Source organism: Oikopleura dioica, chromosome 2, assembly GCF_907165135.1.
Source record: "Oikopleura dioica chromosome 2, OKI2018_I68_1.0, whole genome shotgun sequence".
Classification (NCBI taxonomy): domain Eukaryota; kingdom Metazoa; phylum Chordata; class Appendicularia; order Copelata; family Oikopleuridae; genus Oikopleura; species Oikopleura dioica.
In genome coordinates this window covers 6,595,623-6,609,896 of record NC_137292.1, presented here as the reverse complement: position 1 = coordinate 6,609,896, position 14,274 = coordinate 6,595,623, and the positions used below count along the sequence as shown (strand labels likewise).

The following is a 14,274-nucleotide window of genomic DNA, read 5'->3' as shown; positions in this document are numbered from 1 at the left end:
AGAAGCTGGGGATCATCCAGGATGCTTATTAAGCCTAATCATGCTCCTGGGCCCAAGTTGGCGCAAGTCTCGGTATGAACCCTTGAGTAAACAGAAATTATGTGCATGTTGAGCCGGAAATCATGATCAAGCTCAGCCTGGATAATCTTCAAAACTGAAGATATGGAAGACTAAAAATTAGAATTCTCTGAAAACTTCCATGATAGGGTAAAATTTGATTCTGATTCTGATGCCGCTATCGTTAAAGTCTTTTGATGTTATATTTTTGAAATAAATCACTTCCAATTATTATCAGTTGCTTAAATCAAAGTAACTTTCTTAATTGCTTCCGGTTGGAAGATTTGAAAAACAGCTGAAGAAAGAACAGAAGGCATGATTTATAAATTTTTAAGGCATTAAGGTAGTGGTGGTGGGTGAATGGTGGGTGGGTGGTGGATTTTTTTCGTAAGCGTTTTTTGACCCCAAAATTTATAGAATAGGAGTTGATTACACCGATTCTTCGGTCATTTTTAACCAACAGAAGGAAAACGAAGTAGTCTACCTAGGTAGTAGACCTTAAGAGGTAAGTCATTTTAGATAGAGAACTGATCTTTTTGAAAGATTTCGCCAAAAAAGTTTGGCCGAAAAATCTTTCCCACCACTTCCCACCATTTCAGATTTTTGAGACTTGAGGTGGTGGGTGGGTTGCCCACCACCACTCACCCACCATTTCCACCATTTTTTACCAACCCCAGCTCCGAAGTCCCAAAATCTGGCCAACTTCGGAAATGGGAATTTTTGAAGGCTAAGACTTTTAGGGGCTCCCACCTATACTCGATTTTAGCCCAGGCTCTGGCTGTCATTTTGAGCTCTAGAAAAGTATGGAGGGGATGGGGTATCTTGGGAGCTAGGGGCTCTTGAAGTCGGAGAACTCGGCGAAAATTGAGTACTTTTTTCCAAAAAGTCTTTTTGTCGATTTTAATTCATTTAAAAATGTTGAAGTTGTCATTTTGGGTCATGTGAGGTCAGGTCGGGTCACTTATTAGAGTTTTCTGAATTTTCAATTATTCTTGACCTAGAGTGACCTCAGTTGACCCCAAACGACATCTTAAACACTTATGAATGAATAAACGTCGATTAAAAGAATTCAAATCGTCTACTTTTTGGGAAAAAGTACTCAATGTTGGTCGAGTTCCCTAACTTGAAGAGCCTCTAGCTCCCCAGATACCCCACCCCCGCCCTACTTTTCTAGAGCTCAAAATGACTGCCAGAGCCTGGGCCTTCAAAAATTCTCGGTTTTAGAAAGCCCAGAAGCTTTCATTTGGACGGGTATCCCATATCAAGGGGTCAAGGCATTCATAGGACCGGAAGTTCCGAAATCGGAACTAGATCTCTTCAATCGAATTTTTGAGTGGCGGGAAACGGCTCAAATGAAAGCTCAGCTTCTTGGTGTTCCAAAACTGTGTCATAATTATTATATTAAATAAGAAAAATGGGTCGAAGTTTTATTCAAATTTCTTTCAATATCTTTCAATTTCGGCGAAATTTCGCTTTCGGCGAATTTTCGCTTTTGGCGAATTTTCGCTTTCGGCGAATTCTCGCTTTTGGCGAATTTTCACTCTTGGCGAATTTTCAGTCTTGGCGAATTTTCGCTTTTGGCGAATTTTTCGCTTTTGGCAAATTTTTCGCTTTTGGCGAATTTTTCGCTTGGCGAATTCGCTTTCGCTTCGCTGTGCAAGATAAGCGTTCGCTTCGCTTTCGCTTCGCTTTTTGGCTGGAAAAATTTTTCGCTTTCGCTTCGCGTTCGCTTTGGGTTTTCGAACGAAATTTATATGCCTGGTCTCGGCAACCTGTGTAGAAAACCTGAGTCACGCTAGCCGCCCCCGCTTTGCCTAAATGGAATTTGACAAAGCCGCGTTTCGTGAGCCTGACTCAGGCTTTCTACACAGGCTGCCAAAACCAGCAAGGTTGCAATCAGAAATCATCTCTACGATGCGAAATTGTTCATCAACATGGCATCGACTTTTACGAACGCCCGCGAGATTTGCGAAAGCTTGAATATGAGGAAAGCTCGAAAAATCAAGATATGGGTTAGCCTGATCTGATGTTGATTTTTTGAAAAGACTTCCTCCTGAAGGATTTGCCATCATCGAAAATCCAAGTGCTTTTGATGAACGAACGTCGATGATGTTCTGGATCGACGCATTCGTCTCCCCGGACACTGCGATTTTTACGAGAGCAGAAAAACCTGGACGAGTTTTGATCGAACGTTTGCTTGGAGAAAGGGTCAAATCGGACGGTTACTTAGGTGGGACTCCCAGTGTTAAATTGATTATTAGTAATTATGTTTTTTAGCTTATGTCATCAATCACAAAGACAAATGCTTGCTGAATTTCGACGCACGTGATATTTTTCCAAGAGTCTATTTGTGCCAAAATGACATGTACAACGAAACATCTGGCAAACTAAAGCTCTACTTCCAAAAGAACTCGAACTATCCATGCCCGCTAGTCAAAATCAACGCGACGAATTTGACCGCAGACTTTCCTTTCTCAGACCATTTGTTTCGTAGTATGGAAGAATGTTTCGGTAAAAGCGACCGAAATATAAATCACTTTCAAGGGGTCAAATGTGATAAATATTTCGGCAGGCAGCCGAAAGAATTATACATATAAGACTTGCTTTTAGGAAAAATATTTCGGTACGAACCGAAATAAAAATCAGAAACTGATGTCTTTTGAGCAATAAAGTTTCGGCAGGTTTTCCATTCTCATCTTGATTGGCGCTGGTATGTGCATTGAATAAATTTCCCTTATCATTGATAAGTTATCAACTCTTCAGCTCAAAAATCTCGAGTAATTTTTGCTCAAAAAATGGAAAAAAAGTGAAAAAAGTTTCGGCTGTTACCGAAATATTAATCAGAAAATAAGCTCACCATATTTCGGCAGTTTTACCGAAACATTTTTCCATACTACCATTTGTTTCTCTACGATGGATCCGTCGATTTTGTTGATGTGGATGAAAGACCGGTGAATACGATTACGTCTCTTTTAATTTCCGGCTGGACGATGAAGGAGTACACGAAAAACGGGAAAGAGATTGGCGGAAAACTTTGCGATAAAACTCATGAAGTCGCGCTCACTTGGTTCAGGAAAGAGGTTCGAAAATCCGCTACTAGCTGGCAAAACCTATTTTGACAACCACAAAAAGATGCAGCGAGCATATTTCTTCAAGCGCTGTCTGCGATGGAATTTTTCTGCGGAAAAGAGCTTCGGATAAAGACGCCACTGTTGCTGGCGCGTATGATACTCGACATGTCAATGCACAGACTAGCTCTGTTTTATGTATTCAATAATAAACTCACCGGTTTTGTCAATTTATTAATTGCACTAGCAAGGGATACACTCTCCATAGAAAGCCTTGAAATATTCGTTGCAAGAGCACCATCCGTCTGACCAGCCAATGCAAGTTGAACTGGGTGGGCATTGACTTGAATATCTTCTTCCTCGTCTTCTTTCAGAAGGGCGAACTTTTTGGCGCTTGCAAATTTGATTCAAAACTTCTCCAGCTAAAAAACGATGACCTTAGTTCAAGAAAGAGGAGTCAGAGTCTAGTACCGATGGTCGACGAAGCTGATTCGCGTTCATCATCAGTTTTCGTTGTGAAAATTGACAAAGCATCGCCAGTGAACCATTCCAATCGAGACTTAGCTTCCTTGTCGATGTGATGTCCTAACCCAATCGCGAGGATTTGAAGACTAGGTAGACTCTTTTTGAGTTTTCGTGCTGATAAGTAAGCTCGAGTTTTGTCCGAAAAGTGGCCGTCGGAGATGATGATCATCGCTTATTTCAGGATTTTTTAGTCGATGAGGATCAAATAATTCGTAATCATGAAACCCTGATGAAGTTAATCCCGTCCTTGATCATCCGAATCCAATTGAAAGTCTTCTTCAATTATTGGATCAACGGCAGAATGAATATCTGTCACTGAGTTGTCATTTTCAATCGCAATTATGTCTTTAGGTCGCCAGTACTTTCTCGTTGTTCTTGAGAAAGTTCTAACGCTCCAATCAGAGTCATAAACATAATCGCTTAGGGTTTTGAGGAGCATCTTCATTTCGTAAAAATGCTCATTCACGGAGGCGGACGTGTCCAGGAGAAAAAGGATTTTCTTTGGATAGTTGCAGGTTTCATTGCGAATAAATATCGTGTCTAAATCGCGATAGCCAATTTTAGACAAAATTAGATTTTGATGATCCGTTGAGTGGCGGATAGGGAAGCATGAAATCGATTGTAAGAGGAGGTAAAAGCATATCCCACTGTTCGTAGGCTCCCGCAGTTCGTCATAAGTAACGTCTGACCAAGGTCTTCCTATTATTTCGGAAACACCTGACGAATCTAGCGATCATCTTATTACAAAATTCAATTGGTCGTCGGTACCTTTGATTCTTGGATCTTTCGTTCTTAGAAACTGCTCTTTAGTCACAGGCCAGATTTGAGGAGACCACTCGCCGAAGTTCGACTCACTTTGTGCTGCTTCCAGGAAAAAGTGTTGAGAATCTCGAACATCTTCGAAGTGGTAAGCAAGATCGTCAATTACGATCTCGATTTCGCGAAGTGTCGGTTGCTCAGTTCGTCGTCGCCCGCATCTTTGGACTTGCTGCGGTCTTGAAGGGCAAATTGGAAGCTCGATTTCTGAGGAATCCAAGGAGGAGTCTTCTATGTCTTCGATGTGTTTGAAGATCGGTAAAGGAGCTCTGGGACTTCCAGATCGACTTTTTCGTCGGTGCGGACTTTCGGGCTGATTTCAATAGAAAACGGTGACCTAGTTGTTATGCTCACTGTGGTTGTTGTTGTCGTTGTCGTGTTTCTTGATGTTGTTCTCGTGGTTCTCGTGGTTGTCGTGGCTGTCTTGGCCATCCTAGTTGTCGTGGTGGATGTGGTGGTGGTCGTCGTCGTCGTCGTGGATGTCGTCGTCGTAGTAGTTGTCGAGTTCGTAGTCGTGGTCGTCGTGGATGTGGTGGTTGTGGTCGTCGTAGTTGTCGTTGTAGTTGTTCTTGTTGTAGTTGCTGTGCTCTCCGTTGTTGTCGTTGTTGTGGTAGGAATAGAAGTCGTCGTTGGAATCTTTGTTGTTGATGCTTTTATATTCGTAGAAGTTTTTAAAGTTGACGAAGATTTAGGCACTTGACTAAAACCAATCAAATATCTTCACTGAATCAATATCATTACGGTTTAGTAGGAGTCGTTATGTCCCCCCTAGCATCGACAACCAATTCCTTCGTTCTTTTAAATTCTCTATTCCAAGCTCTGTCCCAATAATTATTCGAGTTATCACCCCTTTCGCATGATCAAAAATATCTGTAAACATTTCATAAACAATGTGGGTCTTTTGAATCTCGATCCTAGATGGAACATCCCAGCTTGAATCCCCATCAAGAGTGTAATCGGAGACAAGATCGTATTCGTAGCTATCGACGGAATAGTCGTAATAGTTGTATCCTTGCGCACTTGCTGCTGCGAGAAAGAGTGATATAAGAGGAGGAATCTTCATTTTCTCGTTTATTAAAAAAAAAAATTATGAAAAATGCATTTGATGATTTGATGTTGGTAAAAAACAGGAAAACAGAATGAAGCTCTTCTCTTCGCAAAGAAGTAAACATTGTCGCTCAGGCAGAAGAATTTCACTTGTTCATTTGGTCGAGAGGTACCTTTGAATTGGATCTGCTTGTTTGTTTACTGTATTTGCAGCGAATCTACTGTACTTTACTGCTGCGTCAGAGGGAAAACTCTGCTGACCGAGCAAATGGACGGTCAATTATTATGCAGAAGAATTGCAGCATTTAATTATTTTTGGAATTTAATGACATCGGAATGTACCGATGGTCGACGAAGCTGATTCGCGTTCATCATCAGTTTTCGTTGTGAAAATTGACAAAGCATCGCCAGTGAACCATTCCAATCGAGACTTAGCTTCCTTGTCGATGTGATGTCCTAACCCAATCGCGAGGATTTGAAGACTAGGTAGACTCTTTTGAGTTTTCGTGCTGATAAGTAAGCTCGAGTTTTGTCCGAAAAGTGGCCGTCGGAGATGATGATCATCGCTTATTTCAGGATTTTTTAGTCGATGAGGATCAAATAATTCGTAATCATGAAACCCTGATGAAGTTAATCCCGTCCTTGATCATCCGAATCCAATTGAAAGTCTTCTTCAATTATTGGATCAACGGCAGAATGAATATCTGTCACTGAGTTGTCATTTTCAATCGCAATTATGTCTTTAGGTCGCCAGTACTTTCTCGTTGTTCTTGAGAAAGTTCTAACGCTCCAATCAGAGTCATAAACATAATCGCTTAGGGTTTTGAGGAGCATCTTCATTTCGTAAAAATGCTCATTCACGGAGGCGGACGTGTCCAGGAGAAAAAGGATTTTCTTTGGATAGTTGCAGGTTTCATTGCGAATAAATATCGTGTCTAAATCGCGATAGCCAATTTTAGACAAAATTAGATTTTGATGATCCGTTGAGTGGCGGATAGGGAAGCATGAAATCGATTGTAAGAGGAGGTAAAAGCATATCCCACTGTTCGTAGGCTCCCGCAGTTCGTCATAAGTAACGTCTGACCAAGGTCTTCCTATTATTTCGGAAACACCTGACGAATCTAGCGATCATCTTATTACAAAATTCAATTGGTCGTCGGTACCTTTGATTCTTGGATCTTTCGTTCTTAGAAACTGCTCTTTAGTCACAGGCCAGATTTGAGGAGACCACTCGCCGAAGTTCGACTCACTTTGTGCTGCTTCCAGGAAAAAGTGTTGAGAATCTCGAACATCTTCGAAGTGGTAAGCAAGATCGTCAATTACGATCTCGATTTCGCGAAGTGTCGGTTGCTCAGTTCGTCGTCGCCCGCATCTTTGGACTTGCTGCGGTCTTGAAGGGCAAATTGGAAGCTCGATTTCTGAGGAATCCAAGGAGGAGTCTTCTATGTCTTCGATGTGTTTGAAGATCGGTAAAGGAGCTCTGGGACTTCCAGATCGACTTTTTTCGTCGGTGCGGACTTTCGGGCTGATTTCAATAGAAAACGGTGACCTAGTTGTTATGCTCACTGTGGTTGTTGTTGTCGTTGTCGTGTTTCTTGATGTTGTTCTCGTGGTTCTCGTGGTTGTCGTGGCTGTCTTGGCCATCCTAGTTGTCGTGGTGGATGTGGTGGTGGTCGTCGTCGTCGTCGTGGATGTCGTCGTCGTAGTAGTTGTCGAGTTCGTAGTCGTGGTCGTCGTGGATGTGGTGGTTGTGGTCGTCGTAGTTGTCGTTGTAGTTGTTCTTGTTGTAGTTGCTGTGCTCTCCGTTGTTGTCGTTGTTGTGGTAGGAATAGAAGTCGTCGTTGGAATCTTTGTTGTTGATGCTTTTATATTCGTAGAAGTTTTTAAAGTTGACGAAGATTTAGGCACTTGACTAAAACCAATCAAATATCTTCACTGAATCAATATCATTACGGTTTAGTAGGAGTCGTTATGTCCCCCCTAGCATCGACAACCAATTCCTTCGTTCTTTTAAATTCTCTATTCCAAGCTCTGTCCCAATAATTATTCGAGTTATCACCCCTTTCGCATGATCAAAAATATCTGTAAACATTTCATAAACAATGTGGGTCTTTTGAATCTCGATCCTAGATGGAACATCCCAGCTTGAATCCCCATCAAGAGTGTAATCGGAGACAAGATCGTATTCGTAGCTATCGACGGAATAGTCGTAATAGTTGTATCCTTGCGCACTTGCTGCTGCGAGAAAGAGTGATATAAGAGGAGGAATCTTCATTTTCTCGTTTATTAAAAAAAAAAATTATGAAAAATGCATTTGATGATTTGATGTTGGTAAAAAACAGGAAAACAGAATGAAGCTCTTCTCTTCGCAAAGAAGTAAACATTGTCGCTCAGGCAGAAGAATTTCACTTGTTCATTTGGTCGAGAGGTACCTTTGAATTGGATCTGCTTGTTTGTTTACTGTATTTGCAGCGAATCTACTGTACTTTACTGCTGCGTCAGAGGGAAAACTCTGCTGACCGAGCAAATGGACGGTCAATTATTATGCAGAAGAATTGCAGCATTTAATTATTTTTGGAATTTAATGACATCGGAATGTACCGATGGTCGACGAAGCTGATTCGCGTTCATCATCAGTTTTCGTTGTGAAAATTGACAAAGCATCGCCAGTGAACCATTCCAATCGAGACTTAGCTTCCTTGTCGATGTGATGTCCTAACCCAATCGCGAGGATTTGAAGACTAGGTAGACTCTTTTTGAGTTTTCGTGCTGATAAGTAAGCTCGAGTTTTGTCCGAAAAGTGGCCGTCGGAGATGATGATCATCGCTTATTTCAGGATTTTTTAGTCGATGAGGATCAAATAATTCGTAATCATGAAACCCTGATGAAGTTAATCCCGTCCTTGATCATCCGAATCCAATTGAAAGTCTTCTTCAATTATTGGATCAACGGCAGAATGAATATCTGTCACTGAGTTGTCATTTTCAATCGCAATTATGTCTTTAGGTCGCCAGTACTTTCTCGTTGTTCTTGAGAAAGTTCTAACGCTCCAATCAGAGTCATAAACATAATCGCTTAGGGTTTTGAGGAGCATCTTCATTTCGTAAAAATGCTCATTCACGGAGGCGGACGTGTCCAGGAGAAAAAGGATTTTCTTTGGATAGTTGCAGGTTTCATTGCGAATAAATATCGTGTCTAAATCGCGATAGCCAATTTTAGACAAAATTAGATTTTGATGATCCGTTGAGTGGCGGATAGGGAAGCATGAAATCGATTGTAAGAGGAGGTAAAAGCATATCCCACTGTTCGTAGGCTCCCGCAGTTCGTCATAAGTAACGTCTGACCAAGGTCTTCCTATTATTTCGGAAACACCTGACGAATCTAGCGATCATCTTATTACAAAATTCAATTGGTCGTCGGTACCTTTGATTCTTGGATCTTTCGTTCTTAGAAACTGCTCTTTAGTCACAGGCCAGATTTGAGGAGACCACTCGCCGAAGTTCGACTCACTTTGTGCTGCTTCCAGGAAAAAGTGTTGAGAATCTCGAACATCTTCGAAGTGGTAAGCAAGATCGTCAATTACGATCTCGATTTCGCGAAGTGTCGGTTGCTCAGTTCGTCGTCGCCCGCATCTTTGGACTTGCTGCGGTCTTGAAGGGCAAATTGGAAGCTCGATTTCTGAGGAATCCAAGGAGGAGTCTTCTATGTCTTCGATGTGTTTGAAGATCGGTAAAGGAGCTCTGGGACTTCCAGATCGACTTTTTTCGTCGGTGCGGACTTTCGGGCTGATTTCAATAGAAAACGGTGACCTAGTTGTTATGCTCACTGTGGTTGTTGTTGTCGTTGTCGTGTTTCTTGATGTTGTTCTCGTGGTTCTCGTGGTTGTCGTGGCTGTCTTGGCCATCCTAGTTGTCGTGGTGGATGTGGTGGTGGTCGTCGTCGTCGTCGTGGATGTCGTCGTCGTAGTAGTTGTCGAGTTCGTAGTCGTGGTCGTCGTGGATGTGGTGGTTGTGGTCGTCGTAGTTGTCGTTGTAGTTGTTCTTGTTGTAGTTGCTGTGCTCTCCGTTGTTGTCGTTGTTGTGGTAGGAATAGAAGTCGTCGTTGGAATCTTTGTTGTTGATGCTTTTATATTCGTAGAAGTTTTTAAAGTTGACGAAGATTTAGGCACTTGACTAAAACCAATCAAATATCTTCACTGAATCAATATCATTACGGTTTAGTAGGAGTCGTTATGTCCCCCCTAGCATCGACAACCAATTCCTTCGTTCTTTTAAATTCTCTATTCCAAGCTCTGTCCCAATAATTATTCGAGTTATCACCCCTTTCGCATGATCAAAAATATCTGTAAACATTTCATAAACAATGTGGGTCTTTTGAATCTCGATCCTAGATGGAACATCCCAGCTTGAATCCCCATCAAGAGTGTAATCGGAGACAAGATCGTATTCGTAGCTATCGACGGAATAGTCGTAATAGTTGTATCCTTGCGCACTTGCTGCTGCGAGAAAGAGTGATATAAGAGGAGGAATCTTCATTTTCTCGTTTATTAAAAAAATTATGAAAAATGCATTTGATGATTTGATGTTGGTAAAAAACAGGAAAACAGAATGAAGCTCTTCTCTTCGCAAAGAAGTAAACATTGTCGCTCAGGCAGAAGAATTTCACTTGTTCATTTGGTCGAGAGGTACCTTTGAATTGGATCTGCTTGTTTGTTTACTGTATTTGCAGCGAATCTACTGTACTTTACTGCTGCGTCAGAGGGAAAACTCTGCTGACCGAGCAAATGGACGGTCAATTATTATGCAGAAGAATTGCAGCATTTAATTATTTTTGGAATTTAATGACATCGGAATGTACCGATGGTCGACGAAGCTGATTCGCGTTCATCATCAGTTTTCGTTGTGAAAATTGACAAAGCATCGCCAGTGAACCATTCCAATCGAGACTTAGCTTCCTTGTCGATGTGATGTCCTAACCCAATCGCGAGGATTTGAAGACTAGGTAGACTCTTTTTGAGTTTTCGTGCTGATAAGTAAGCTCGAGTTTTGTCCGAAAAGTGGCCGTCGGAGATGATGATCATCGCTTATTTCAGGATTTTTTAGTCGATGAGGATCAAATAATTCGTAATCATGAAACCCTGATGAAGTTAATCCCGTCCTTGATCATCCGAATCCAATTGAAAGTCTTCTTCAATTATTGGATCAACGGCAGAATGAATATCTGTCACTGAGTTGTCATTTTCAATCGCAATTATGTCTTTAGGTCGCCAGTACTTTCTCGTTGTTCTTGAGAAAGTTCTAACGCTCCAATCAGAGTCATAAACATAATCGCTTAGGGTTTTGAGGAGCATCTTCATTTCGTAAAAATGCTCATTCACGGAGGCGGACGTGTCCAGGAGAAAAAGGATTTTCTTTGGATAGTTGCAGGTTTCATTGCGAATAAATATCGTGTCTAAATCGCGATAGCCAATTTTAGACAAAATTAGATTTTGATGATCCGTTGAGTGGCGGATAGGGAAGCATGAAATCGATTGTAAGAGGAGGTAAAAGCATATCCCACTGTTCGTAGGCTCCCGCAGTTCGTCATAAGTAACGTCTGACCAAGGTCTTCCTATTATTTCGGAAACACCTGACGAATCTAGCGATCATCTTATTACAAAATTCAATTGGTCGTCGGTACCTTTGATTCTTGGATCTTTCGTTCTTAGAAACTGCTCTTTAGTCACAGGCCAGATTTGAGGAGACCACTCGCCGAAGTTCGACTCACTTTGTGCTGCTTCCAGGAAAAAGTGTTGAGAATCTCGAACATCTTCGAAGTGGTAAGCAAGATCGTCAATTACGATCTCGATTTCGCGAAGTGTCGGTTGCTCAGTTCGTCGTCGCCCGCATCTTTGGACTTGCTGCGGTCTTGAAGGGCAAATTGGAAGCTCGATTTCTGAGGAATCCAAGGAGGAGTCTTCTATGTCTTCGATGTGTTTGAAGATCGGTAAAGGAGCTCTGGGACTTCCAGATCGACTTTTTCGTCGGTGCGGACTTTCGGGCTGATTTCAATAGAAAACGGTGACCTAGTTGTTATGCTCACTGTGGTTGTTGTTGTCGTTGTCGTGTTTCTTGATGTTGTTCTCGTGGTTCTCGTGGTTGTCGTGGCTGTCTTGGCCATCCTAGTTGTCGTGGTGGATGTGGTGGTGGTCGTCGTCGTCGTCGTGGATGTCGTCGTCGTAGTAGTTGTCGAGTTCGTAGTCGTGGTCGTCGTGGATGTGGTGGTTGTGGTCGTCGTAGTTGTCGTTGTAGTTGTTCTTGTTGTAGTTGCTGTGCTCTCCGTTGTTGTCGTTGTTGTGGTAGGAATAGAAGTCGTCGTTGGAATCTTTGTTGTTGATGCTTTTATATTCGTAGAAGTTTTTAAAGTTGACGAAGATTTAGGCACTTGACTAAAACCAATCAAATATCTTCACTGAATCAATATCATTACGGTTTAGTAGGAGTCGTTATGTCCCCCCTAGCATCGACAACCAATTCCTTCGTTCTTTTAAATTCTCTATTCCAAGCTCTGTCCCAATAATTATTCGAGTTATCACCCCTTTCGCATGATCAAAAATATCTGTTAACATTTCATAAACAATGTTTGTTTTTTGAATCTCGATCCTAGGTGGAACATCCCAGCTTGAATCCCCAGCAAGAGTGTAATCCGAGACAAGATCGTACTCGTAGCTATCGACGGAATAGTCGTAGTAATTGTATCCTTGTGCACTTGCAGCTGCGAGAAAGAGTGGTATGAGAGGAGGAATCTTCATTTTCTCGTTTATTTAATAAAAATTATGAAAAATGCATTTGATGATATGGTGATTGTAAAAAACAGGAAAACAGAATGAAGCTCTTCTATTCGCAAAGAAGTAAACATTGTCGCTCAGGCAGAAGAATTTCACTTGCTCACTTGGTCGAGAGGTACCTTTGAATTGGATCTGCTTGTTTGTTTTTGCTGTATTTGCTGCGAATCTACTGTTTAAATCTACTGTTGCGTCAGAAGGAAGACTCTGCTGACCGAGCAAATGGACGGTCAATTATTATGCATATAATTAAAATTGCAGCTTTTAATTATTTCTGGAAATTAATGGATTACAACTCATCTATTGATAATCAAGCTGACCCGTTCGTGAACAGTGCCAAGACGAAAAGGATGAGTCCACTGACAGCCATCATCGTATAATCTTCCAACGGGTTAAATTTTAAAGATTCTTCTTTTCAGAAATTATTCAAACAAAGAAACTCATCATTCAGGGCAATAAACACGAAAGATTTGTTTTATGATTCCAGATTCTGGCGAATCTGACGTTTGGAAAGCGCTAAAACTAGTCATCTGATGACAAAAGCGCTGACTTTTAACCCGTGGCAAAGTACATCACGACGGTGGAGGATTTGTCTGAATCGGCTTTGAGAAATTGAGCAAGCAAGTCTACGTCATTGCTTCCTAAATAAAAAAGAGTGAGAAAAATCGAATCGTTAGATTGATGCTTTGATGCTTCACAAAGGGACACTTCCGACTTTCTGCGTTTTTACTATGTGAGTGGGGCTATTTCCAATTATTCAAATTGCCGCTATAAAATTATGTTCCTATTGAGCTTGAAAAGGTTAAAGCTGCCAAATCTACGTCAATTTTGAACTTTCAGCTCTTTTTTTTTCATTTTGTCTGATTTTGATTTATGGACTGACAAGTTTAAAACTTTAAATTGAGCGCCGGCATTAGCGAAAATTGAACCTTTGTGGAGCTCGACATGTTTTTCAAAAGCCTGACCTGTATTCATTGGACAAATAAGGCAACAACCGAGGATAAATGCAGCCAAAGCAAGTCTTTTTTTTTCAGGTCAAAACATCTGTTTTTGATTTCTAAAAAAGAGCCAAAACAACTCTATAAATTTTAGACGATAATTGACTGTCTATATTTTCTATAAATTGTCTATTATTTGACCTGACCCAAAGGGATTGAGCTTTTCATTCTCGTCCTGATTCTGGATGATTTTTGTCAGTCGTCGAAGCGACGTCTTTGGCGCGTCAGATTCGTCTGATGACATCGGCGCTGTCTGGTGACCATCCTGATTTTCCGCGTTCTAGTGGTTTTTCTAGCAATAGTTTTGCAAGATTTTAGTACCTGCATAATCTGTGAGTCTTGATGCTCCTGTTTTCTTGCTTTTTTCAAACTAAACTTGCCCTGGAATTGAAATCAAGTACACAAAGAAGTTCTAGAAACACTTGAATATCTTTTTATTACAGTAAAAGCAGAAGGTAAATAGAAGGGTCGATTCATAGCTTTTTTTCTTCCTCAGTCGTCTTTGATAACTTCTCGCTTTCTTCACTTTCCGAGCTCAAGAAAAAGTCGACAAAGGATGAGTCGTTGTCTTCTAGGAAGGAAATCTTGGGCTCTGAGAAGTCGAAGAACTTTCTGCTGAAAACGGGAGTCGTTACGGAGGCAACGATTTGCTCTGGCATTTTTTTGAAAATCTAAATTTGCGAATTCAAAATTCTGCTCGTTTTTTTTTGTTTGAACTGAGCTTGAAGCTTGAGCTCGGCGGAAATTTAAAAGCAGCTCATCATGATTCACCAGAAACCACCTCCGCTGGGGCGCCCTCGCACTCGTGACGGAGCACCACCAAGTAAATAATAGACCAATTCACTGCGGTTTCTGCACCTCTCGCTAATCATGGAGCCACATTCTCATTAGTAGCTTCTGCACCCACTCATCCCTCGCTTTCGTCACCAGCTTTCTATTT

General features: G+C 41.4%; 2 protein-coding genes across 2 annotated transcripts; both read right to left on the bottom strand.

Moving 5' to 3' along the window:
• Positions 1-6,024: 6,024 nt before the first annotated feature.
• LOC145696742 (uncharacterized) lies at positions 6,025-7,594 on the bottom strand. Its single transcript, XM_081773825.1, has 3 exons — positions 7,467-7,594; positions 6,677-7,425; positions 6,025-6,634 (listed from the first exon to the last, which is right to left on the bottom strand). Exons 2-3 carry the CDS (start codon positions 7,155-7,157, stop codon positions 6,144-6,146), a joined length of 972 nt encoding a protein of 323 aa, XP_081629951.1. The 5' UTR covers positions 7,158-7,425; positions 7,467-7,594; the 3' UTR covers positions 6,025-6,143.
• A 50-nt stretch (positions 7,595-7,644) lies between these two features.
• Positions 7,645-9,854, bottom strand: LOC145696741 (uncharacterized). Its single transcript, XM_081773824.1, has 3 exons — positions 9,727-9,854; positions 8,937-9,685; positions 7,645-8,894 (listed from the first exon to the last, which is right to left on the bottom strand). The coding sequence occupies exons 2-3, from the start codon at positions 9,415-9,417 to the stop codon at positions 8,404-8,406; spliced, it is 972 nt and encodes a 323-aa protein (XP_081629950.1). The 5' UTR covers positions 9,418-9,685; positions 9,727-9,854; the 3' UTR covers positions 7,645-8,403.
• Positions 9,855-14,274: the final 4,420 nt, after the last annotated feature.